The sequence below is a fragment of the Rhinoraja longicauda genome, chromosome 38 (genome assembly GCF_053455715.1).
Source record: "Rhinoraja longicauda isolate Sanriku21f chromosome 38, sRhiLon1.1, whole genome shotgun sequence".
NCBI classification, from domain to species: domain Eukaryota; kingdom Metazoa; phylum Chordata; class Chondrichthyes; order Rajiformes; family Arhynchobatidae; genus Rhinoraja; species Rhinoraja longicauda.
In genome coordinates this window covers 12,330,588-12,356,804 of record NC_135990.1, presented here as the reverse complement: position 1 = coordinate 12,356,804, position 26,217 = coordinate 12,330,588, and the positions used below count along the sequence as shown (strand labels likewise).

The window sequence follows — 26,217 nt, the reverse complement described above, 5'->3', positions numbered from 1 at the left end:
ACATACAGACACCAACATAGACACTCACACACACACACACCAACATAGACACACACCCACACACAGGCACCAACATAGACACACACACACACACACAAAGACACCAACATAGACACACACACACACAAAGACACCAACATAGACACACACACACGTATACACACATACACACATACACACACACACCAACATAGACACTCACACACACATACACACACACATACACTCACATACACACCTACACACACACAGACACCAACATAGACACACACTCACATACACACATACACTCACACACAAAGTATGTTAAGGGAATTGGGGGCCACAGTGCAGGAACAAGATTACTGAGCGACAAGATCAGCCTTGGTGAGCTGTTTTGGGCCCCGTATCTGAGGAAGGATGTGCTGGCATTAGAGGGAGTCCAGAGGAGGTTTACGAGAATGATCCGGGAATGACGGGGTTAATGTATGATGAGTATTTGACAGCACCGTGCCTGTGCTCGCTGGAGTTTAGAAGGATATGGGGGGACCTCATTGAAACTTACCAAATAGTGAAAGGCCTGGATAGAGTGGGTGAGGAGAGGATGAGGAGAGGACTCATGGGAGATCCTTGGACCAGAGGTCTCAGAATAAAAGGACGTACCTTTGGGAAGGAGATGAGGAGGAATTTCCTTAGTCAGAGGGTGGTGAATGTGTGGAATTCATTGCCACAAGCGGCTGTGGAGGCCAATTCAATGGATATTTTGAGGCAGAGATTAACAGTTTTGTGATTAGTACGGGTGTCGGGTTACGGGGAGAAGGCAGGAGAATGGGGTTGAGAGGGACAGATAGATCAGCCATGATTCAATGGTGGAGTAGACTTGCCTATTTTTGCTCCTATAACTTATGAACATCGTCTTATGGAATGGTAGAGCAGTCATGAGAGGCCGAATGGCCTGATGGTGTCCATTCCCAATAATGTCACTGGATGATGCCACAGGTTCAAGGGGCTAAGTGTGGTGTTGTGGCTATCTCATCCTTCAACCCCCGAACTTCAGTCCCACTGCCAAATGGGCCAAGAACTATTCTAAATCCATGCATGGACTGTGCCCATTGCTCAACTTGGCACTGACCAGAGAGCTGGGACTATCCACAACCTCTCCTGAACAACGCTTGGAGAATTGTGTTCAGGTGTGGTCACCCCCTACCCCCCCCCCCCTCTCCAGCTCAATGCCATCAAGCTGAAGCGAGTGCAGACAAGAATTACGAGGATGCTGCCAGGACTCAAGCCCCTTACATTACAGGGGGAGGTTGGGCAGGCTGGGAGATTATTCCTTGGAGCGCAGCAGGAAGCTGAGAGGAGATGTTGTAGATGGACACAAAACACGAGTAACTCAGCGGGTCAGACATCATCTCTGGAGAAAATGAATAGGTGACGTTTCGGGTCAAGATCCTTGAGATTCTGGAGTAAAGGAATAGACGATGTTTCGGATCGAGACCCTTCTTCAGACTTGTAGAGATGTATAAAATCAAGAGTGAGAGAGATACGGTTCATGCACATTGTGTATTTCCCAGGGTTGGAGAATCAAGAACTGGGGGGGGAAAGATTTACATTGAGAAGGGGAAGATTTGATAGGAACCTGTGGGGCAATTTTCTCTACACAAAGGGTGGTGAGAATGTGGAACGAGCTGCCAAGGCAGGTAGTTGAGGCAGGTACAATAACAACATTTAAGGGACATTTGGACAGGTAGATGGATATGAACGGTTTAGTGGGATGAGGGCTAAATGGGACTAGTGTAGTTGGGGCATCTTGGTCGGCATGGGCAAGTTGGGCTGAAGGGCCTGTTTCTGTGCTGCATGACTCTATGACTGTGACTGTGTATTTATGGACCATGGTGCTGTTTGACTTGGCTGAGTGCACTCATGGCCAGGGTGCAAACCTCACGATATGTTCCCCCAGCGGGTTGTGTTGGTCTGCAGGTAACGTGGACATTGCAAAGATCACTGTGGTGCTCTGTGTTAGATCCCCCTTGCCCGTAGCCTCCTCAGGAGAGGAATCCGGGGAGGTAGAGAGGTGGCAGCAACCGGGCAGAGTGGCAGGAAGCAGAGAGGCTGTCGGCTGGTGCATGTATTCCTGCTGCATTGGCCATAAGACATTGGAGCAGAATTTGGCCATTCAGCCCATCAAGTCTGCTCCGCCACTTGATCATGGATGATCTATCTTTCTCTCTCACCCCCATTCACCTGCCTTCTCCCTGTAACTTTTGACACCCTTACTAATCAAGAGCCTATCAATCTCCGCTTTAAAAATACCCGATGCCTTGGCCTCCACTGCCTTCTGTGGCGATGAATTCCACAGATTCACCACCCTCTGGCTAAAGGAATTCCTCCTCTTCTCCTTTCTAAAAGTACAAGCTTTTATTCAGAGGCTGTGCCCTCCGGTCCTATTCTCTCCCACCAGTGGAAACATCCTATCCACATCCACACTATCCAGGCCTTTCATTATTGGCATCCCAGCCAGCCCAGTGCTGGGAAATGGTGGGAAAGGTGTGTGTGGGGCAGAGAGAGGCATATGCACTCACATATCCGAGCCCTACACGTGAGCACTGCAACTTCAAAGGGATCATTGAGGGGGCAGGTTGTCCACACACCTGTTCTGCCCCAGGTGAGACAGGTGAACCCTTTAGAAGGAAGCCCCCTGAGATGACCTTCCCTCCCTTACCAATGGACACAAGAGACTCCCATTCCTCAAGACCCATAAAGATCTGGGCAAGAGATGGGTCTCACCAGGGTTCAAACAATGACACCATCTCAGCATGTGTCTCGTGTTCTTTTGTAAGAGTGTTTCTGAACTCACTGGTGTCAACTGTGGGGCGGCCCTCCCTTGCCATTAATACACACCGAGGCCAAACTGAGCAAGACGTCGGGGAGACTTATGGTTGCCAACTATCTCACTCCCAAATACGGGATAAGGTGACGTCACCGCCCCACATGACCTCACCCAGCCTGCGGCCACGTGCTCCCGCTCCACAAATGGCGGCCGCCCGGGCCGGGAGACGGGTTGCTACGCAGGTGTAAGCTAACGGAGTGCGTTCGCCCAACGAAGGATGTGTAGCAACCCGCCTCCCGGCCCGCGGGCCTAATACGGGACAAGGGTGGTCCCGTACGGGAGAAACTAATTTAGCCCAAAATACGGGATATCCCGGCTAATACGGGACAGTTGGCAACCCCAGGGAGACTGTACCACTCCTATACTGTTTAGAGTTGGTGTTATTGGTGGGACATCAGGTATCTCTGTACGGTTGAGGGAAAGGGAGATTGAGTTAAATGTTGATGTTCAATGTCCCAATGCTCCTGTGTTCTTCCTGCCACGCTTCAAAGGAAAACTGATGGGGATGAATGAAATCAATGAGAAGCTGACCCTGGCGGAGCAGTGCCGGAGTGACCATGCCATAGTACAGCGGGTGATGTCGACGGCTAACCTCGGGCGGGTGCCCTGCGGTCAGAGCGACGAGTACAGGTAATCACAGAACCACAGGACCGTGACGTTTTACCCAAAGGGTGGTGGGTGTAGGGAGCGGGCTGCCGGAGGAGGTGATTGAGGCAGATACACGGGGCGGTCACGGTGGCGCAGCGGTAGAGTTGCTGCCTTACAGCGAATGCAGCGCCGGAGACCCGGGTTCAATCCCGACTGCGGGTGCTGTCTGTACGGAGTTTGTACGTTCTCCCCGTGACCTGCGTGGGATTTCTCCGAGATCTTCGGTTTCCTCCCACGCTCCAAAGACGTACAGGTTTGTAGGTTAATTGGCTCAGTAAATGTAAAAATTGTCCCTAATGGGTGTAGGATAATGTTAATGTGCGGGGGTCGCTAGTCGGCGCGGATCCGGTGGGCCGAAGGGCCTGTTTCTGCGCTGTATCTCTAAACTAAACTAAACTACTATCGAAACGTTTAAGAACCATTTTGATGGGTGTACGGATTGGGCAGGTTTACTGTGTGAGCACAGGTAGCCCAAGCTATGGACATACATTGCTGTAGATCCACAAAGATTCCTAATGAGAGAGTGTGGGCACTGGGAATCATTCCACCAAGATTCAGCACACTTTGATGCTGAATGGCTGACCGAGCAAACACTTCCTGTCCACCGAGGTAGCAATTAAATGCAGCAGAAAAATAAACAATGATTCATAGCTCGGTGCCATGGGGGTCAAGGTACATCACGTTACACAAAGAAGACCCTGAGAACGAAGGGGGACCCAGCGGGGGGGGGGGGCGAGAACAAAGGGGGGCTCAGTGGGGAGCCACCTGCTGCCAAGTGTGGCGGCAGCCCTGGTTCATAGGAAATAGGTGCAGGAGGAGGCCATTCGGCCCTTCAAGCCAGCACCGACATCCAATATGATCATGGCTGATCATCCAGAATCAGTACCCCGTTCTGGCTTTTTCCCCATATCCGTTGATTCCCTTAGCCCTAAGAGTTATATTTAACTCTCTTGAATACATCCAGTGAATTGGCCTCCACTGCCTTCTGTGGCAGAGAATTCCACAGATTCACAACTCTCTGTGTGAAAAAGTTTTTCCTCATCTCAGTCCTAAATGGCCTACCCCTTATTCTTAAACTGTGACACCTGGTTCTGGACTCCCCCAACATCGGGAACATCTTTCCTGCATCTACCCTGTCCAATCCTCTAAGAATTTTATATGTTCCTATAAGATCCCCTCTCATCCTTCTAAATTCCAGTGAATACAAGCCCAGTCGACTCATTCTTTCATCATACGTCAGTCCTGCCATCCCGGGAATTAACCTGGTGAACTCCCTCAATAGCAATAATATCATTTCTCAAATTAGGAGACCAAAATTGCACACATTACTCCAGATGTGGTCTCACCAGGGCCCTGTACAACTGCTGTAGGACCTCCTTGATCCGAAAGTCAAATCCTCTCGCAATGAAGGCCGACATGCCATTGGCTTTCTTCACTGCCTGCTGTACCTGCATGCTTACTTTCAGTGACTGATGTACAAGCACACCCAGGTCTCATGTACCTCCCCTTCTCCTAACCTGACACCATTCAGGTAATAATCTGCCTTCCTGTTCTTGCCACCAAAGGGAATAACCTCTCATTTATCCACAATATACCGTGTCTGCCATGCTTCTGCCCACTCGCCCAACCAACCCAAGTCACCCTGCAGCTTCATAGCATCCTCCTCGCAGCTCACACTGCCACCCACTTTGTGTCATCTGCAAACCTAGAGATGTTACATTTTATTCCCTTGTCTAAATCGTTAATATATATTGTAAATAATTGGGGTCCCAGCACCGAGCCTTGCGGTACCCCACAGTCACTGCCTGCCATTCTGAAAGGGACCCATTAGTTCCCACTCTTTGCTTCCTGCCTGCCAACCAGTTCTCTATCCATGTCAATGCCCTACCTCCAATACCATGTGCTCTAATTTTGCACACTAATCTCTTGTGTGGGACCTTGTCAAAGGCTTTTTGAAAGTCCAGATACACCACATCCACTGGCTCTCCCTTCTCCATTCTACTTGTTACATCCTCAAAAAATTCCAGAAGATTATTCAAGCATGATTTCCCCTTCATAAATCCATGCTGACTTTGACCGATCCCATCACTGCTTTCCAAATGTGCTGCTATAACATCTTTAACAATCGACTCCAGCATCTTCCCCACTACCGATGTAAAGCTAACTGGTCTATAATTCCCCGTTTTCTCTCTCCCTCCTTTCTTAAAAAGTGGGGTTACATTGGCTACCCTCCAGTCCCCAGGAACTGATCCAGAGTCGAGACAATATTGGAAAATGATCACCAATGCATCCACGATTTCTAGGGCCACCTCCTTGAGTACTCTGGGATGCAGACCATCAGGCCCTGGGGATTTATCTGCCTTCAGTCCCAACAGTTTACCTAACACCATTTTCTGACTAATGTGGATTCCCTTCAGTTCCTCCCTTCCACTAGATCCTCGGTCCCCTAGTATTTCCGGGAGATTGTTTGTGTCTTCCTTAGTGAAGACAGAACCAAAGTACTTGTTTAACTGTTCTGCCATTTCCTTGTTTCCCATTATAAATTCACCTGTCTCTGACTGTAAGGGACCTACATTCGTCTTCCCTAATCTTTTCCATTTTTCATACCTATGGAAATTTTTACAGTCAGTTTTTATATTCCCGCAAGCTTTCTTTCATGCTCTTTTTTCCCCCTCTTAATTAACCCTTTTGTCCTCCTCTGTTGAATTCTAAATTTCTCCCAGTCCTCTGGTTTGCCACTTCATTTGGCCAATTTATGCCTCTTGGATTTAACACCATCCTTGACTTCCCTCGTCAGCCACGGTTGAGCCACCTTCCCAGTTTTATTTTTTCGCCAGACAGGGATAAACAATTCTTGGAGTTCATCCATGCGGTCTTTGAATCTTCACCATTGCATCTCCACCGTCAACCCTTTAAGCATCATTTGCCAGTCTATCCTAGCCAATTCCCATCTCATACCTTCAAAGTCTCCTTTATTCAAGTTCAGGACCCTAGACTCTGAATGAACCCTGTCACTCTCCATCCTAATGCTGCTAGCAGAAGATAAGACTGTTCAATGAACCTTTTGTAACTTTGTCGGCACCAGAAAACCTCTTTGCGTACTGCCAAGGAAAGGTTTCTGCTGTCTGATTTTACTGGGTTGTATGCAAGACAATGAATTTCACTGAACTTGGGTACATGTGATAAAGTATCATTAAATCACTGATTCAGACAAAATGGGTTCAAAACCTATGACACGAACAGAAAATGTGTAGGACGGATCTGCAGATGCTGGTTTACATCAACGACAGACACAAAATGCTGGAGTAACTCAGCGGGACAGGCAGCATCTCTGGATAGATGGAATATGTTGAAAGACTGGAGCAACCAGGCTTGTATACACTGGAATTTAGAAGGATGAGAGGGGATCTTATCGAAACGTGTAAGATTATTAAGGGGTTGGACACGTTAGAGACAGGAAACATGTTCCCAATGTTGGGGGAATCCAGAACCAGGGGCCACAGTTTAAGAATAAGGAGTTGCTGCTTTACAGCGAATGCAGCGCCGGAGACTCAGGTTTGATCCCGACTACGGGTGCTGCACTGTAAGGAGTTTGTACGTTCTCCCCGTGACCTGCGTGGGTTTTCTCCGAGATCTTCGGTTTCCTCCCACACTCCAAAGACGTACAGGTATGTAGGTTAATTGACTGGGTAAATGTAAAAAATTGTCCCTAGTGGGTGTAGGATAGTGTTAATGTGCGGGGATCGCTGGGCGGCGCGGACTTGGTGGGCCGAAAAGGCCTGTTTCCGCGCTGTATATATATATGATATGATATATGATTTAGAACGGAGATGAGGAAAAACTTTTTCAGTCAGAGAGTTGTGAATCTGTGGAATTCTCTGCCTCAGAAGGCAGTGGAGGTTAATTCTCTGAATGCATTCAAGAGAGAGCTAGATAGAGCTCTTAAGGATAGCGGAGTCAGGGGGTATGGGGAGAAGGCGGGAACGGGGTACTGATTGAGAATGATCAGCCATGATCACATTGAATGGTGCTGCTGGCTCGAAGAGCTGAATGGCCTACTCCTGCACCTATTGTCTATTGTCTATTGAATAGGTGATGTTTCGGGGTGAGACCCTTCAGACAGAGTCTGGGGAGAGGGAAATGAGAGATATGGAAGGGTGAGGTGTGAAAATGAGAGATCAAAGGGGACAAAGCTCAAGGAAAAGGTAGAATAGACCATTGTTAGCTAGGGGACAGTGACAAAGAGGCATACAATGTAAAATTTAATCAGGAGGGCAGAGACTGGCTGGACAACTAAGATGGGGGATGGGTGTTATCTTCAAGCAATGATAAATCTGGATTTGTTTTAGCAAAGCACCAATCTCTAACTGTGGAACTGCCTGATCCTTGTAAAAGCAAAGTGCAGAAACAAAGAACTGCAGATGCTGGTTTTGAAAAAAAGACACAAAGTGCTGGAGTAACTCAGTGGGTCAGGCCGTATCTCCGGAGAACATGGGCAGGTGATGTTTTGGGTCGGTCGCTTCTTGACTTACCAGTATTCTATAGTGAACCAATTCTGGCCTATGTGAGTGTTGGAGTAACTCAGCGGGACAGGCAGCATCTGGACAGACAAGTTCCTGGGCCCTTCTTCAGACTCTGGCCTGGGATGTGAGTGTGGACTTAACAACTTGCTCAGTTAAGGGACACTTAAGGATGAACAAAAATTGGCCAGCTATATCCACACGACTTGAGTTAATAAACTTTCAGTCTGAAGAACGTCTTGACCCGAAACGTCACCCATTCCTTTTCCCCAGGGATGCTGCCTGTCCCGCCGAGTTACTCCAGTGTTTTGTGTCTTATATTCGGTTTAAACCAGCATCTGCAGTTCCTTCTTACCGCTTTAAGGCTATATGTACAACATTTAAGGATCACTCAAGTGGTATAAGAAAATAACTGCAGATGCTGGTACAAATCGATTTATTCACAAAATGCTGGAGTAACTCAGCAGGTCAGGCAGCATCTCGGGAGAGAAGGAATGGGTGACGTTTCGGGTCAATAGACAATAGACAATAGGTGAAGGAGTAGGCCATTCAGCCATTCAATGCGATCATGGCTGATCACTCTCAATCAGTACCCTGTTCCTGCCTTCTCCCCATACCCCCTCACTCCGCTATCCTTAAGAGCTCTATCCAGCTCTCTCTTGAAAGCATCCAACGAACTGGCCTCCACTGCCTTCTGAGGCAGAGAATTCCACACCTTCACCACTCTCTGACTGAAAAAGTTCTTCCTCATCTCCGTTCTAAATGGCCTACCCCTTATTCTTAAACTGAAGAAGGGTCTCGACCCGAAACGTCACCCATTCCTTCTCTCCCGAGATGCTGCCTGACCTGCTGAGTTACTCCAGCATTTTGTGAATAAATCAATTTAAGGATCACTCGCCTGGCCTCTCCTTTTTTTAGATGTAGATGAAGCTATCCATGAAAGTTCATCATGATTTGAATTTCAGTGGGGGTTTAGTCTGCTCTCAAGATCATGTTTTTCTAGAAGTAAAAACAAGGAACTGTAAATGCGGGTTTACAAAAAAAGTCAAAGTGCTGGAGTAAGTCAGCAGGCCAGGCAACTGAAGATGACATTTCAGGCCTGGATCCTTCTTCAGACAGTACCATAGAAACAGAAAATAGGTGCAGGAGGAGGCCATTCAGCCCTTCGAGCCAGCACCGCCATTCATTGTGATCATGGCTGATCATCCACAATCAGTAACCCGTGCCTGCCTTCTCCCCATATCCCTGGTTCCACTAGCCCCTAGAGCTCTATCTAACTCTCTCTTAAATTCATCCAGTAGAGAGGAAAGAAAGCTTGAAGAGAGAAGAGGCAGGACAAAGTGTTGCAGGTAATAGGTGAACAGAGATGAGGAGGGTTTTTAAATAGGCAGGATGGTCGGATAAAAGCCAAAGATAAAAAGGGAGAAACTCCAGCATTTAGTGTCTACCAGCATCTGCAGTTTCTCCTTACACAATAAACTTTCTAAAGTCATTGAAGTGTAAGAGTTCTGTCTGTGGTTCTGGTTGTAGTTGTGTTTGTGGTTCTGGTTGCGATATGGTGCCCCGGGCTACTGTTTCCCGAGCTGAGTTGCTCTGCCTTGTCTCCCCCCCCACGGCAGGTTTGCCTCTCGGACCTTGAGCGGTGGCGCTCTAGTCCTCATCACCCTCGTCACCAAGGACAACGGGGCCGCCCAGCTGACCGTCAACTGTGAGAAGATGGTGATCGGCACGATGATGGCCAAGGAGATTGTGGAGACGCTGACCCAGTGACGTGGGCCTTCGGTCGAGTCGTCGACTTCCTCACTCCCGAAGACGGAACAAAGGGCGACATCACCGCCCCGCGTGACCTCGCCCAGCCAGCGGCCACGTGCTCCCGCTCCACCAATGGCGGCCGCCATTGGTGGAGCGGGAGCACGTGGCCGCTGGCTGGGTGAGGTCACACGGGGCGGTGACGTCACCCTTTGTCCCTTCTTCGGGAGTGAGGAAGTTGGCGACCCTACTGACACCGGACAAGGGCGGTCCCGTACGGGACAAACTAGCCCAAAATACGGGATGTCCCGGCTAATACGGGAGAGTTGGCACAGCCCCTTGTCAAACCACTAACGACAGGAGGCACACGTGACAGGCCAGGCACACGTGACCCGGTGGGCAGGGCCAGCCAACTCCCCTTCCACAACACGTGCAGGGATCCCTGAATAACTCGGTGAAGGGATATCCACCCTGCTGAAGCACCTGAAAGACAAGTCGCCAATCCTAACATCCTGCACCCTCTTGGCTAAAGAAACTGCCCCTTTATTTAACGCTGGTCTCCCCCCCTCAGCCCCCTGGAACACTCTCCACATCACAGATCCACATTGCAATGGAGTCAATGTTCATTCTTCGGGATTTTAATCATGTGTATTTAATTAATTTGATGTTCCCTCCCCAAATCCTTCTCCTTTCTTAGAGATTAGTGTTTCCACAAAGCTTTTGGTAGCTGTCCTTCTCGGGGTGAGTCTCGCTAATATAGTACTGATTATAACTATGAACTCGTTGTTCTCCTGGACTGGTCTGTCTGTGGTTTGGGGATACTTGGCTTCCAGAACTGTGGCTGTGGGATACTTGGTCTCCAGAGCTGTTCTGCGTGTGGCTGTGGGATACTTGGTCTCCAGAACTTCTGTCCGTGGCTTTGGGAAAGCTTTGGTCTCCTAGACTGGTAGTTTTGGAAAAACCTGGTCTCCAGAATTGGTTTACCAGTCGCTTTGAGGTAACTGGTCTCCGAGACCTCTTCTGACCGTAGCTTTATGAAACTTGGCCTCCAGATTGGGTCTGCCCATAGCTGTGGGGTGCTAGTTCTGTGGAACTGCTCTGCCCGTGCCTTTGAGATACTTGTTTCCTGGGACAGGGCTGCCTGAAGCTTTGAGGATACAGGTCCACCACCAATCCTTCAGCAACTGATGGTCCGGTGCCTCCTTTAAACCCCCCCCTCCCAGAAGTCCCCCCTGAAAATGTGGCGCCAAGTTCGGCTGAGGAGGCCAATGGGACTTCCGTGGCCAATCGGCGGGTCGGGTTAACCTCCTGCAGCCGGGGCTCTGGAATGGCCGATGCATTCCCTTGGCCGATGTACGAGGCCAACTTTGTGGGCTGCCATCTCGGTCCCTTAGCAGCACAGGCGGACCATCCCGGTACCGTTGGACTCAGCTCAGCGCGCGTGACTGCTGTTGGTCTGGCCAAACGGATAATCCAGAGAGGTTGTGCAACCATGGGTGCCGGAATATCGGTGGTGGACCTGTAGACAATAGACAATAGGTGCAGGAGTAGGCCATTCGGCCCTTCGAGCCAGCACCGCCATTCAATGTGATCATGGCTGATCATTCTCAATCAGTACCCCGTTCCTGCCTTCTCCCCATACCCCCTGACTCCGCTATCCTTAAGAGCTCTATCTAGCTCTCTCTTGAAAGCATCCAGAGAATTGGCCTCCACTGCCTTCTGAGGAAGAGAATTCCACAGATTTACAACTCTCTGAGTGAAAAAGAGTGATTGTGGGCCTCTGCCATTCCTATCAAACTGAACCAGCCACAAAGAGCTCGGAGGCCTAATCACATCAACGTTTGTCACTGCAACCCACGTTTATCACGCGCAATGACAGGAATCAAGATTTACTTTTCCGTTTTTAGTGGCCAATGAGTTTGCTTTTGTTTTATGGCAACAGTTTTCCAGCGCGTTGCTGTTTTTAAAGGAGGGGGAAACTGCTTTCAGAAGAAAATTACTTGCAGACGGTTTGAGAACTGCATGGTTCACGCCGTGTCCTTTCCTTACAGGAGCAGGCAGTTACTGGGCCAAGTCAGGAGCCAGCAGGTGCCAAGGGCCTGTTCTCAGTTCATAAGTCATAGAAGCAGAATTAGGCCATTCGGCCCATCGAGTTAATGTCACCATTCAATCATGGCTGATCTATATTTCCCTCTCAACCCCATTCTCCTGCCTTCACCCCATAGCCCCTGACACCCTTAGTAATATGTCAATCTCCATCTTAAAAATACCCAATGACTTGGTCTCCACAGCCGTCTGTGGCAATGAATTCCACAGAATCACCACCCTCTGGCTAAAGAAATCCCTCCCCATCTCCTTTCTAAATGTGCGTCCTTTTTCTTCTGAGGCTATGACCTCTGGTCCTAGACTCTCCCACTAGTGGAAACATCCTCTCCATATCCACCCTAACCAGGCCTTTCACTATTCGGTACGTCTCAATGAGGTCCCCCCCTCGTCCTTCTAAACTCCAGCGAGTACAGGCCCAGTGCCGTCAAACGCTCATCATAGGTTAACCCAGTCGTACGATGAGAAGGCCTCCTGAGTTGCTACGTTGCAGGTCACCATCTGAGCAGCTTGGCCACGGTAGATGCTTCCTCTCTCTGGATGAGACTTAGTGGGGTGAGACCAGGGACGGGACAGGCCAGCAGAGGTCTGGGACGGATGTTGGGACGAGGTTCAAAGGAAGCTCAGCAGAGTCAGGCTAGCATCAACATAGATAAGCAAACCTCCTGGTCCCAATCCCGGGCAAAAAGCACATCCAGGTTGGACTGCATGACTGAGCTCCATAGGGTGAGCAACATGATTAGTTCATGACGATCACTTCACTTGATGAAACTAACGGAGTGGCACAGCTGGTAGAGCTGCTGTCTCATGGAGCTAGACGCCCGGGTTCGATCCTGACCTTGAGTGCTGGCTGTGTGGAGTCAGCACGTTCTCCCTGTGCCCGTGTGGGGTTTCCTCCCACATCCCAAAGACGTGCGGGTTTGTAGGTTTAATTGGCCACTGTAAACCACCCCAAATGTGCATGGAATGGGTGAGACAGTGAGACAACATTAGGGTTGCCAACTTCCTCGCTCCCAAATACGGGACAAGGTGACGTCACCGCCCCGAGCCCCACGTGACCTCACCCAGCCAGCGGCCACGTGCTCCCGCTCCATCAATGGCGGCCGCCATTGGTGGAGCGGGAGCACGTGGCCGCTGGCTGGGAGAGGTCACGTGGCGCGCAGGGCGGTGACGTCACCCTTTGTCCCTTATTTGGGAGTGAGCAAGTTGGCAACCCTACTAATACGGGACAAAGGTGATCCCGTACAAACTAATTTAGCCCAAAATACGGGATGTCCCGGCTAATACGGGACAGTTGGCAACACCAGATAACATAGAGCTAGTGTGAACGGGTGATCGATGGTCGGCCTGGACTCAGTGGGTTGAAGGGCCTGTTTCCATGCTGTATCTTCCTTTCGATCAATCGATTCAATTGATGGTCGTATAATTCCAAATGACCAACATGATCATCCCAATCCCATCCCAAGTTGGCAACCCTAATTTGCGGACAAACACAATGTAGACTTACGAGGAAATGGGGTTAGGAATGGGGTTTAATTAGATTAGGTAACGTGTTAGGCATTCGGTACCCAGTATAAAGTACAGTGTCTGTCTTTATTCATATCAGTGGCATTTCACTGGCAAAGGCAGCAAGTGGTCACACTGTAATTACAACCTCCCAGCAGTGGGGGTGCTATGGGCACCACCAGAAGGTTCAGATACTTCAATCTATTTACACAGGCAATCGCACCATAAATGTGGAAATTTGTGGAAGTGTAGAACACAGGGAAAAATGATGCAAATTTGAGAAAAATCATTGTTCCTGTCCAGTTTTTGTATCTGATATTTATTCTATTTAAGCAGCCAAAAAACCAAAACTGCAGATGCTGGAAATCTGAGGTAAAAACAGAAAATGTTGGCACCATCCCATCATCAGTAGAGAAAGAAAACTTTTTATGTTTGAGGATTTTTTTCCTCAGAATAAAATTGAATTGACCTGCTCTGTTCTATTTTATTTTGTCTCTCTTTACAAGTAAATTTAAAATGTAATGCGTGAATTTGTTTGAAACAAAATGCAGGTGTAATATCACATGCACAAAGATCCCGATCAGTAGGTGTGTTGGAAGGAACTGCAGATGCTGGTTTAATCCGAAGCTGGAGTAACTCAGCGGGTCAGGCAGCATCTCTGGAGAGAAGGAATGGGTGATGTTTCAGGTCGAGACCCCTCTTCAGATTGAGAGTCAGGGGAGAGGGAGACACAGAGATGAGGAAGGGTAAGGTGTGAAAATGAGACACCAAAAAAGATGTAGTGAAGGAAAATGGAGAATATATATCACTGTTAGCTAGGAGAAGGTGACAACAAAACAAACAGATAGATTGATTAGTAAGACTGGATGTTACAATCCCTAGGGTTAACACTACAATTGACTGGTGTTGTTCTTGGGGATGACCACTAGGTGCTACCATAAATGTAATCGGAGACAGTCAGAATGGTCGGAGAACTGGGAGGGGAGGGATGGAGAGAGGGAAAGCAAGGGTTACTTGAAGTTAGAGAAGTTACTGATCATACTGCTGGGAGGTAAGCTGCCCTTTGATGTCTCTTTTTCACACCTTACCCTCCCTTACCTCTTTGTCTTCCTCTCCCCTGCCTCTCAGTCTGAAGAAGGATCTCGAACCGAAACGAGATTCCTATATTCCTTCTCTCCAGAGATGCTGTCTGACCCGCTGAGTTACTCCAGCTTTTGGTGTCTATCTTCAGTTTTTGCGTCTATCCTCTGTTCTGCCATTCGGTTAGATCGCAGAGGACAATCCAGCTCCCGCTCTCCCCATGGCCCTTTTCAACAATGAAAATCCAGTTTTCTCAACCCTGAATATCCACATTTCCATTGCTCCTTGAATGGAAACAGTGCTTCCTGTAATCACCAGTCAAAGAAAATCAAAGCACTGCAAATCTGAAATAAAAACAAAACCTTGGATATACCCAGCAGGTCAGGCAGCATCTGTGGAGAGAGAAACACAGTTTGAAGGTTGAAGACGCTCGCCAAAACTGGGAAAGACAGAAAAGCAAAATGTCAGGTGGACATCATTCAGTATTCAGTGTATAAATAAAGACAGGATTTGCATCTTAAAAATACTAATAATTTGTAAATTTGCTCTAGTTGGTAATAAAACTCTGAAAACCTGTCACACAGCAATTATATCCTCCCACCACTATAGACAATAGGTGCAGGAGTAGGCCATTCGGCCCTTCGATCCAACACCACCATTCAATGTGATCATGGCTGATCATTCTCAATCAGCACCCTCTCCCCATACCCCCTGACTCCGTTATCCTTAAGAGCTCTATCTAGCTCTCTCTTGAATGCATTCAGAGAATTGGCCTCCACTGCCTTCTGAGGCAGAGAATTCCACAGATTTACAACTCTCTGTGGCCCCTGGTTCTGGACTCCCCCAACATTGGGAACATGTTTCCTGCCTCTAACGTGTCCAACCCCTTAATAATCTTATATGTTTACAGCCCCTAACACATGATCTAAATAATACTCCTTCCTCGTTCTCGATTCTGTTACTCTCTCCACGGATGCTGCCTGACCGGCTGAGTCTTTCCAGCAATCTTTTTTTTGTCCTGATTTCACTTTTAGCTCATACGGAGATCCCTCCAGATGGATATTTATAGATCCCTAAACCCCTGGTTTAGTTTTAGTTCAGAGATACAGCATGGAAACAGGCCTTTTGCCCACCACATCCACGCCGACCACTGATCACATATTCACACTAGTTCTGTGTTATCCCAATTTCTCATCCACTCCCCACACACCTGGGGCAATTTACAGAGGCCAATTAAACTGCAAACCTGCACGTCATTGGGACGTGGGAGAAATCCTCCCTTAAAACACTGCCCTTTCCCTCAACGCCCATCGCAACCAAAAGCAAACACAGAGAGCGCCGGAAATACTCAGTGCGTCGGGCAGCATCTGTGGAGAGAAGGTCAGGAAAAGCGAGAGGGAGGAGAAGGAAGAGCAGAAGGGAAGAATGGAAGACAGGGTGGGTAAGTAACAATGGGTAGCAATACAGTGGGGATGGTGATAATGGAGCAGGAAATAAAATAAAGGCTTAGTGAAATTGCTTTAGCAAGAACATTATCATCAACGGCTTCTGTCTAGAATACGGAGGCACAGAGTAAGAGGTGACAATCTTGTGTGGTTCCAGGAGGCAGTAATGTGAGCAAACACGTGTGTGTGTTCTGTACCCCGAGTTCCCATTAAACTTCTTGGGAAAAACCAAGGGAGGGAGATGATGGAGACGCAAGGAACTGCAGATGCTGGAATCTTGAGCAAAACAAAAAGTGCTGGAGGAACTCGGGGCCAGGCAGCATCTGCGGAGGGAAAGGCGACACTTCAGCCTAATGATGGGTGAGAGGAGAACTTCAAAGTAGCCCTACATGGATTGGAGAGTGGAGAGAGATTCCCGGTCCGACAAGCCGTCTGTCCAATCTCAGGTGCTGCCTGACCCACTGAGTTACTCCAGCACTCTGTGAAACGTCACCTATCCATGTTCTCCACAGATGCTGCCTGACCCGCTGAGTAACTCCAGCGCTCTGTGAAACGTCACCTATCCATGTTCTCCAGAGATGCTGCCTGACCCACTGAGTTACTCCAGCACTCTGTGAAACGTCACCTGTACATGTCCTCCACAGATGCTGCCTGACCCGCTGAGTTCCTCCAGCACTTTGTGTTTTGAGGGAAATGGTGGAGAATGGAAGTGGGTGGGAGAATTAAACTGACTGATGACGTTTAGTTTTTTCTTAGCACGCGAGTTTTTCCTCTCAAAGTCTCAGTGGGAGATTGTCAGGATAGCCCTTCCAACTTTAGATAGTTCCTCTGTCCCTCTCTTCCCCTCCCCCTTCCCAGTTCTCCCTCTATCTTCCTGTCTCCACCTATATCCTTCCTTTGTCCCGCCCCCCCTGACATCAGTCTGAAGAAGGGTCTCGACCCGAAACGTCACCCATTCCTTCTCTCCTGAGATGCTGCCTGACCCGCTGAGTTACTCCAGCATTTTGTGAATAAACACCTTCGATTTGTACCAGCATCTGCAGTTATTTTCTTATACTACCAATATGTTTTGAGCACAGTTGGTGGGTAGGGAGTGGTAATGCTGAGAGGAGGGAGGGAGAGAGGGAGGGAGGGTCACATGCCCCCCAGCCGGGTGAGTTACTCCTTGTGGAAGGTGATAGTGATACCTCCCTGCACTGGTACACAATTGAAGCACTCTTTGGTCTGCATTGAGCCGAGCCATGTCCACTGTGTGTTATAGACACCTGTGGCACTGGTGTAGGAAGGAAATGCAGATGCTGCTTTAAACCGAAGTCAGACACAAAAAGCTGGAGTAACTCAGCGGGTCAGACAGCATCTCTGGGGAGAAGGAATGGGTGACGTTTGGGGTCAAGACTCTTCCTTTACAAGTGTTCGGTGGCGTGACCAACACACCATCATTAACTCGGGCGTTTGCATTGCCGTTTCACCTGATCCACTTTCTGAGAAGGTTCTTTGCTGCCTGATGTGACGTTGACTTAATGTCTTTAGTTGGTCCTTGTGACTAAAGCAAAATTCTCAGTCATTAATTGAAATGAAGCTCCTCTTGGTGATTGATTGATTGAAAGGTATAGCATTGCAATAGCCTTTCACCCACCAAGTCCTTGCCGACCATCGACTGTTTCACTCTGGTTCCATGTTATCCCTCTTCCTCATCTACACTCCACACACTTGTGGGAATTTACAGAGGCTAATTAACCTACAAACCCGCACGTCTTTGGGACGTGGGAAGAGAGACGCACTGTCACGGGGAGAAAGTGCAAACTCCACACAGACAGCACCCGCGGTCAGGATCGAACCTGGATCTCTGGCGCTGTGAGGTGGCCACTCTACTGCTGTAGTTACTACTGCAAGGCTCCACCGTCCATTGTTCCACAGGCACTCCCTGTGGACATCACCACTGCCACGGGATAGACACAAAAAGCTGGAGTAACTCAGCGGGTCAGGAAGCATCTCCGAATAGGTGACGTCACCGAAAGAATCAATAGACAATAGGTGCAGGAGGAGGCCATTCGGCCCTTCGAGCCAGCACCGCCATTCAATGTGATCATGGCTGATCATTCTCAATCAGTACCCCGTTCCTGCCTTCTCCCCATACCCCCTAACTCCGCTATCCTTAAGAGCTCTATCTAGCTCTCTCTTGAATGCATTCAGAGAATTGGCCTCCACTGCCTTCTGAGGCAGAGAATTCCACAGATTCACAACTCTGACTGAAAAAGTTTTTCCTCATCTCAGTTCTAAATGGCCTACCGCTTATTCTTAAACTGTGGCCCCTGGTTCTGGACTCCCCCAACATTGGGAACATGTTTCCTGCCTCTAACGTGTCCAACCCCTTAATAATCATATGTTTCGATAAGATTTCCTCTCATCCTTCTAAATTCCAGTGTATACAAGCCTAGTCGCTCCAGTCTTTCAACATATGATAGTCCCGCCATTCCGGGAATTAACCTAGTGAACCTACGCTGCACGCCCTCAATCTCAGTCCAGCATCTGCAGTTCCTTCCCACACATGAAGTCCTGTCTCCTTGGTTGCTGTGGGTGAGGGTAGAGGGGCTGTTTCTGGGTGCAGTCTGCTTCAGTAGCTTGTGTCTTGATGCTTTGGTCAATGTTGCCCTTTGGTTGTGCAGTATTAAATCGCTCGCTAAACAACTGCTATGGCAGATTAATTTATTGTACGACAAACCTCAATTAAAGTCAAGTAAGAAACCAGAAGCTTTGTGTTTGTCATTTATTTGCAGGTGGTCTCATTCTTGATACTATTTGCCCAGTGTTACTTACAAAAAGCCCATGATGCAGTGATTGTATCAGCTGGTGATTGTTTCAACAACACTGTGCTTCTAAGAGCCTTTCAGGGCACCAGTGGCTACACTTCAAACCCACTTAATTGGCTTTAAAACTCAGAGAGGTCGTAAACCGGTTGTAAAAGCACCATCTTCCTTTCCATTTAATTGCAGACGGCTGCAGTCAGACAGCAGCAGTCAGAGTGAAAGCTGGAAGGGTAAATTATCTGATGTCTACTGTATAAAGGAGTCCACTCTATGCTGGCTCACAGTCAGGGTCGCCAACTTCCTCACCCCACAAAGGGTGGCCAATATTGGTGGAGCGGGAGCACGTGGCCGCTGGCTGGGTGAGGTCACGTGGGGCGTGGGGCGGTGACGAAACTCTTTGTCCCGTATTTGGGAGTGAGGAAGTTGGCAACCCTACTGATACGGGACAAGGGCGGTCCCGTACAGGACAGACTAATTTAGCCCAAAATACGGGACGTCCCGGCTAATACGGGACAGTTGGCAACCCTAGGTATCATGGATTTACTGTCTTGGAATTTTCAGAAGGCATATCCTGCAGGGCCAAACCACTCAAGTTGGGGAGAGGATGGTGGTTGTGCCTTTTATAGTTATTAATTTCTTGGAGATTTAGACTTTATAGGAAAACAGGCCCTTTGGCCCACCAGGTAGGGTCGACAACTGTCGCGTATTAGCCGGGACATCCCGTATTTTGGGCTAAATTGGTTTGTCCCGTACGGGACCGGCCTTGTCCCGCATTAGGCCCGGGGGGGGGCTGTAGGCCTGGACACTGTAGGCCCGGACACTGTAGGCTCGGACACTGTAGACCCGGACACAGTAGGCCCGGACACTGTAGGCCCGCACACTGTAGGCCAGAACACAGTAGGCCCGGACACTGTAGGCCCGAACACAGTAGGCCCGGACACTGTAGGCCCGCACACTGTAGACCCGGACACTGTTGACCCGGACACTGTTTGCCCGGACACTGCAGGCCCGGACGCTGTAGACCCGGACACTGTAGACCCGGACACTAAGTTCGATCACAGTAGGTCAGGACAGTGTAGGCCTGGAGGTCCAGGCGCCGCCTAACGGAGGTTGCGTAGCAACCCGCCTCCCGGCCCGGGCGGCCGGCATTGGTGGAGCGGAAGCACGTGGCCGCTGGCTGGGTGAGGTCACGTGGGGCGCTGGGCGGTGATGTCACCTTGTCCCTTATTTGGGAGAGATAGTTGGCAACCCTACCACCGGGTCCGCTTTGACCAGCAATCACCCCGTACTCTTAACACTAACCTACATAGTAGGGACAATTTTACAACTTACCAAAGCCAAATAACCTGCAATCCTGTTCGTCTTTGGAGGAAACCAGAGCACCCGGTAAAAACCCACGCGGTCACGGGGAGAACGTACAAACATTGTACAGACAGCACCCATAGTCAGGATCAAACCCGAGTCTCCGGCGCTGTGAGGCAGTAACTCTACTGTTGTACCACAGTGCTGCCCTTAAGATCCTGGCGTTGGGGCAAGACAGCATTTATTGCTCATCCCTACTTGGCCTTACAGGGACATTTAATAATCCAACTCATCGACAGTCTGAACACGTGTAGGCTGGCAGAGTACAGGAATTAGAGACCTGATGGGTTCTTACAATAAGCTTTGCAAAAATCACTTACAAATAGTTTTCTGCCAATGGGCGGAACAATGGCGCAGCGGGTAGAGCTGCTGCCTCACAGCCCCAGCTTCTCAGGTTCGATCCTCAGCTCGAGTGCGGCTGTGTGGAGTTTGCACGTTCTCCCTGTGACCGCGTGGGTTTTCTCCGGGTGCTCCGGTTTCCTCACACACTCCAAAAGGACATGTGGGTTTGTAAAGTTAATTGGCCCTCAGTAAATTCCCCCTCTTGTGAGGGGAGTGGATGGGAAAGTGGGTTAACATAGAACGAGTGTGAACAGTGATGGATCGTCCGGTGGGCCAAAGGGCCTGTTTCCACGCTGAATCTTTCATTAGACAATAGGTACAGGAGGAGGCCATTCAGCCCATCGAGCCAGCACCGCCATTCAATGTGATCATGGCTGATCATTCACAATGTATTATTCATGGTTAGATTTTTTTAATTCCAAAATTGTAACTACATTTAAACTGCTAAGGTTGGACATGAACTCTGTACACTTGGGGCAATGTACAGGATCCCATAAAAACCCACTGTCTTTGGGATGTGGGAGGAAACCAGAGGACCTGGAAAAAGGACCTCCAGGCGGCTGTGGAGGCCAAGTCAATGGATATTTTTAAATTGGAGATTGACAGATTCTTGATTAGTATGGGTGTCAGGAATTATGCTGTACTGATAATCACAGGCATCTTGAAAAATGCAGTCAACTCTGGCTCTCCAAACCTAAATTAAACCCTAGAATTCCTTGAATTCAGGCCAAGTGCAGTTGGCAAGTGGCCTGGAATTGAGTCAGTTGTTTTATGTGTGTCTACACACGGCCACTATCCGTGACAGAGTTGCAATCAGAAGTCAAGACTTCCATAACAATTTGTACTCCACTGATAAATTCCAAGGGCTGTTTCTCAGAGAGTTTTGTACATTTAACGCCATCATTTAAATTCTCCCGGTGACAACCTGATATTTGAAACCTACATCTTGTGAAATATTTAGTCTAGTGTAGAGATTCAGCGTGGAAACAGGATAGTCACCCAACAATCATCACCTGTACACACTTGTTCTATGAAATCCCACGTTTCCACTCTACACTTACACACTAGGGGCAATTTACAGACGGCCAATTAATCCACAAACCCGCACGTCTTTGGGATGTGGGAGGAAAACTGGAGCGCCTGGAGGAAACCCACGTGGTCACAGGGGGAACGTGCAAACTCCGCGCAGACAGCACCTGAGGTCAGAATCTGGGTCGCTGGCACTGTGAGGCAGCAGCTCTACCCACTGCACCATTGTGTTGCTGAGATATTGAGCTGTTACATCAGATTCATCGTTCATCTCTGGTGCTAAAATACGGATCTAATTATTGTTTCATTATTACATGCACCACAGTGAAGTTTTTCTTTTACAATCATGTAGTTGCTTTATTCATATGAAACAGTCCATCAGCACATGATACAGCACCCAGAGAGGCTTCCATCAAGACGTTGCCAACTGTTTGGAATAGTCCCACTCCCCTGTCTTTCACCGTTGACTATTTTGTTCTTTTGTTAAGTAATCCAATTCCCTTTTGGAAATCATTCCTGAAACTTCCCATCCAGCCTCACCTATTGCAGGTAGATTGTACATACTCTGTGAAACCCATTCTCTGTTCCCCTTTCATAGAAACAAAGTGCTGGAGGAACTCAACGGGTCAGGCAGCATCTCTGGAGAACATGGATAGGCGACGTTTCGGGTTAAAACCCTTCTTCAGACCATTCAGAACCTATTTCTCTATGGGCGGCACGGTGGCACAGCGGTAGAGTTGCTGCCTCACAGCGCCAGGGACCCGGTTTCGATCCTGACTACGGGCGCTGTCTGTACGGAGTTTGTACGTTCTCCCCGTGACCTGCATGGGTTTTCTCCGAAATCTTCGGTTTCCTCCCACACTCCAAAGACGTACAGGTTTGTAGGTTAAATGGCTTGGTATGAATGTAAATTGTTCTTGGTGTGTGTAGGATAGTGTTAATGTGCGGAGATCGCTGGTCGGCGCGGACTCGGTGGGCCGGTTTCCGCGCTGAATCTCCTATCCACTCCATACTCTTCATTGCTTATATTAGAGTGATACAGCGTGGAAACAGGCCCGTTGGCTCAACTGGCCCACACTGACCAACATGTCCCGTCTACACTAGTCCCACCTGCCTGCGTTTGGCCCATATCCCTCTAAACCTGTCCTATCCTTGTACCTGTCTAAATGTTTGAGGGAGTGCAGTGTAGGTTCATGAGGTTAATCCCCATGATGACGGAACTGTCATATGTTGAAAGAATGGAGCGACTGAGCTTGTTTACACTGGAATTTAGGGGATCTTATAGAAACATATAAGATTATTAAGGGATTGGACACGTTAGAGGCAGGAAACATGTTCCCCGATGTTGGGGGAGTCCAGAACCAGGGGCCACAGTTTAAGAATAAGGGGTAGGCCATTTAGAACAGAGAGGAGGAAAAACTTTTTCACTCAGAGTTGTGAATCTGTGAAATTCTCTGCCTCAGAAGCCAGTGGAGGCCAATTCTCTGAATGCTTTCAAGAGAGAGTTAGATAGAGCTCTTAAAGATAGCGGAGTCAAGGGATATGGGGAGAAGGCAGGAACGGGGTACTGATTGTGGATGATCAGCCATGATCACATTGAATGGAGGTGCTGGCTTGAAGGGCCGAATGGCCTCCTCCTGCTCCTATTGTCTACTGTTTCCCAAACGTTGCGATAGTCCCTGCCTCAACTACCTTCAAGTGCTATTTAATCTGTCTGTATCTCAGTGCTTATGTATAGTGATACTTGAACTGAACTGTATACAAAAATAAATTTCAGTGTACCTCGGTAAAAGTGACAATAATGTACCAAATAAAGTCTAAAGGATCTCCCAGTGGAAATGATGGCTAATGGATTGGTTGCACTAAGCTTACTATAGATTTCTATCTTTTATCTGACACTTTTCTCCGAAAATGACAACTCTCTTCTTGTGCATGTTCCATTTCCCTCCATAAATCTCCTGGACGTGTTTTTGTGTATTGGAAGTGCCAAATAGAAATGTATTATTTTTGTTGTCCTTTTGCCAAGTCAAGTGGATGCAGGTTGGATGTCAAGGTGATTATTTTACTTGTCTTGCCAACATCCAGATCAGGTGAAGGATGGGGACAGTGCATCGAACAATCAAGGCCAGAAGCGGTAGAGTTGCTGCTTTACAGCGAATGCAGCGCCGGAGACTCAGGTTCGATCCTGACTACGGGTGCTGCACTGTAAGGAGTTTGTACTTGTACGTTCTCCCCGTGACCTGCGTGGGTTTTCTCCGAGATCTTCGGTTTCCTCCCACACTCCAAAGACGTACAGGTATGTAGGTTAATTGGCTGGGTAAATGTAAAAATTGGCTGGGTAAATGTAAAAATTGTCCCTAGTGGGTGTAGGATAGGTCACTGGGCGGCACGGACTTGGAGGGCTGAAAAAGGCCTGTTTCCGGCTGTATATATATGATATGATATGATATGAAGATTCGATGAAAGGTAGAGCCCTCTGCTTCCCTCTGCTCCATTCTGACTCCAACTCACCGTCGTTCTGTTAGAACCGATTGCCTACTTCACTGATGCAGCACAGGAACGCAGACCATTTGCTCAATGACGATGAACCGAGCACCATCGATGTCCAGAGGTATCTCAGGGTTCAAGTCCTCGTGATGGCACAGTGCCAAAGTGGCACAGAGTTCATTTTAGTTTAGTTTAGTTTAGAGTTACAGAGCAGAAACAGGTCCTTTCGGCCCACCGGGTCCGCGCCGACCAGCGATCCCCGCACATTAACACTATCCTACACCCACTAGGGACAATTTTTACATTTTCCCAGCCAATTAACCTACAAACCTGTACGTCTTTGGAGTGTGGGAGGAAACCGAAGATTCCGGAGAAAACTCTCGCGCGTCACGGGGAGAACGTACAAACTCCGTACAGACGGCGCCCGTAGTCAGGATCGAACCTGAATCTCCGGGGCTGCATTCGTTGCAAGGCAGCAACTCTACCGCTGCGCCACCGTGACGCCCCAAAAGAGTTGCTGCCTCACGGAGACCTGGGTTTGATCCTGACTACAGATGCTGTCTGTACTGAGCTTGTACGTTCTCCCTGTGACCGCGTGGGTTTCCCCTGGTGTTCCGGTGTTTTCCCCATACTCCAAAGACGTACAGGTTTGTCGGTTAATTTGGCTTCGGTAAAACCTGTAGATTGTCCCTGGTGTGTGTGGGATAGTGCTAGTGTACGGAGATCGCTGGGCGGCGCGGACTCGGTGGGACGAAGGGCCCGTTTCCATGCTGTGTCTCTAAACTAAACTAAAACTCCCTGAAAGTGGCCACACAGGTAGACTGGTAAAGATGGAACACAGTCCACTTGTCTTCATTGGTCAGGGCACTGAATACAAGAGTCAGGAAGTCATGTTGCAGCTGTATTGCGGTTGCAACTTTGATTCAGCTGCATTTGGAGCATTGCATGCAGTTCTGGTCGCCCCATTAGTTTAGTTTAGTTTAGAGATACAGCGCGGAAACAGGCCCTTCGGCCCACCGGGTCCGCGCCGACCAGCGATCCCCACACATTAACACTATCCTACACCCACTAGGGACAATTTTTACATTTACCCAGCCAATTAACCTACAAACCTGCACGTCTTTGGAGTGTGGGAGGAAACCGAAGATCTCGGAGAAAACCCACGCAGGTCACGGGGAGAACGTGCAAATTCCGTACAGGCAGCACCCGTAGTCGGGATCGAACCCGAGTCTCCGGCGCTGCATTCGCTGTATGGCAGCAACTCTACCGCTGCGCCACCGTGACCGCCCAAGTTATGAGAGGCATAGGTGGCAGTGGCCCTTGTAACCTTTCTCCCAGCGTAGAAATGCTAAAGACTAGAGGGCATAGCATTAATGTGAGAGGGGTACATAATTGATTACTTGTGATGATGATACTTCATTGTCAAGACACAAAAAGCTGGAGTAACTCAGCGGGCCAGACAGCATCTCTGGAGGGAAGCAATAGGTGATGTCACCCATTCCTTCTCTCCAGCGATACTCCAGCTTTTGGTGTCTATCTTCAGTTTAAACCAGTGCCTGCTGTTCCCTCCTCTGTACATTATTGTCGCTTGTACAGTTATACACGCAGTCACAGGAAGAACGTACAAGCTCAGTACAGACAGAACCTGTAGTCAGGATCAAACCCAGGTCTCCGTGAGGCAGCAACCCTTTTGGGGCGGTCACGGTGGTGCAGCGGTAGAGTTGCTGCCTTGCAACGAATGCAGCGCCGGAGACCCGGGTTCGGTCCCGACTGCCTGTGCGGAGTTTGCATGTTCTCCCCGTGACCTGCGCGGGTTTTCTCCGGGATTTTCGGTTTCCTCCCACACTCCAAAGACGTGCAGGTTTGTAGGTTAATTGGCTTGGTTAAATGTAAAAATTGTCCCACGACAAAATTGTCACTAGGTGCAGTGACATTCTATGTTTTTGTACACAGTACACAAAAGAGTCGCTACCAAGGTGCCGACAAAGTTACAAAAAGCACTCACCCCTTCTTCATCCCCCCCATGCCCGGCCCCCCCCTTGTCCTGTAAAGTCCCCTCAATGTAGTTGATGGCTTAAGAATAAGGGCTAGGCCATTTAGGACTGAGATGAGGAAAAACATTTTCACCCAGAGGGTTGTGAATCTGTAGGATTCTCTGCCACAAAAAGCAGCGGAGGCCAATTGACTGGATGTTTTCAAGAGACAGTTAGATCTAGCTCTCAGGGTTAACGGAATCAGGGGGTATGGGGAGAAAGCAGGAACGGGGTACT

At 48.8% G+C, this 26,217-nt stretch overlaps 2 protein-coding genes across 3 annotated transcripts in view; both read left to right on the top strand.

Annotated features, from left to right (window-relative positions):
* ap3b2 (adaptor related protein complex 3 subunit beta 2) overlaps positions 1–9,857 on the top strand; it is a 115,119-nt gene extending 105,262 nt beyond the window's left edge. For both annotated transcript variants that reach the window (XM_078429953.1, XM_078429952.1), the window contains 2 exons: positions 3,361–3,499; positions 9,657–9,857. In XM_078429953.1, the coding sequence (XP_078286079.1) occupies positions 3,361–3,499; positions 9,657–9,807 (290 nt within the window). In that variant the 3' untranslated portion in view covers positions 9,808–9,857. The remainder of the gene's footprint in view (positions 1–3,360; positions 3,500–9,656) is intronic.
* The window catches only part of LOC144610936 (cytoplasmic polyadenylation element-binding protein 1-like), a 191,239-nt gene that overhangs the window by 87,286 nt on the left and 77,736 nt on the right, over positions 1–26,217 (top strand). The gene's annotated exons all lie outside the window — the stretch shown is intronic.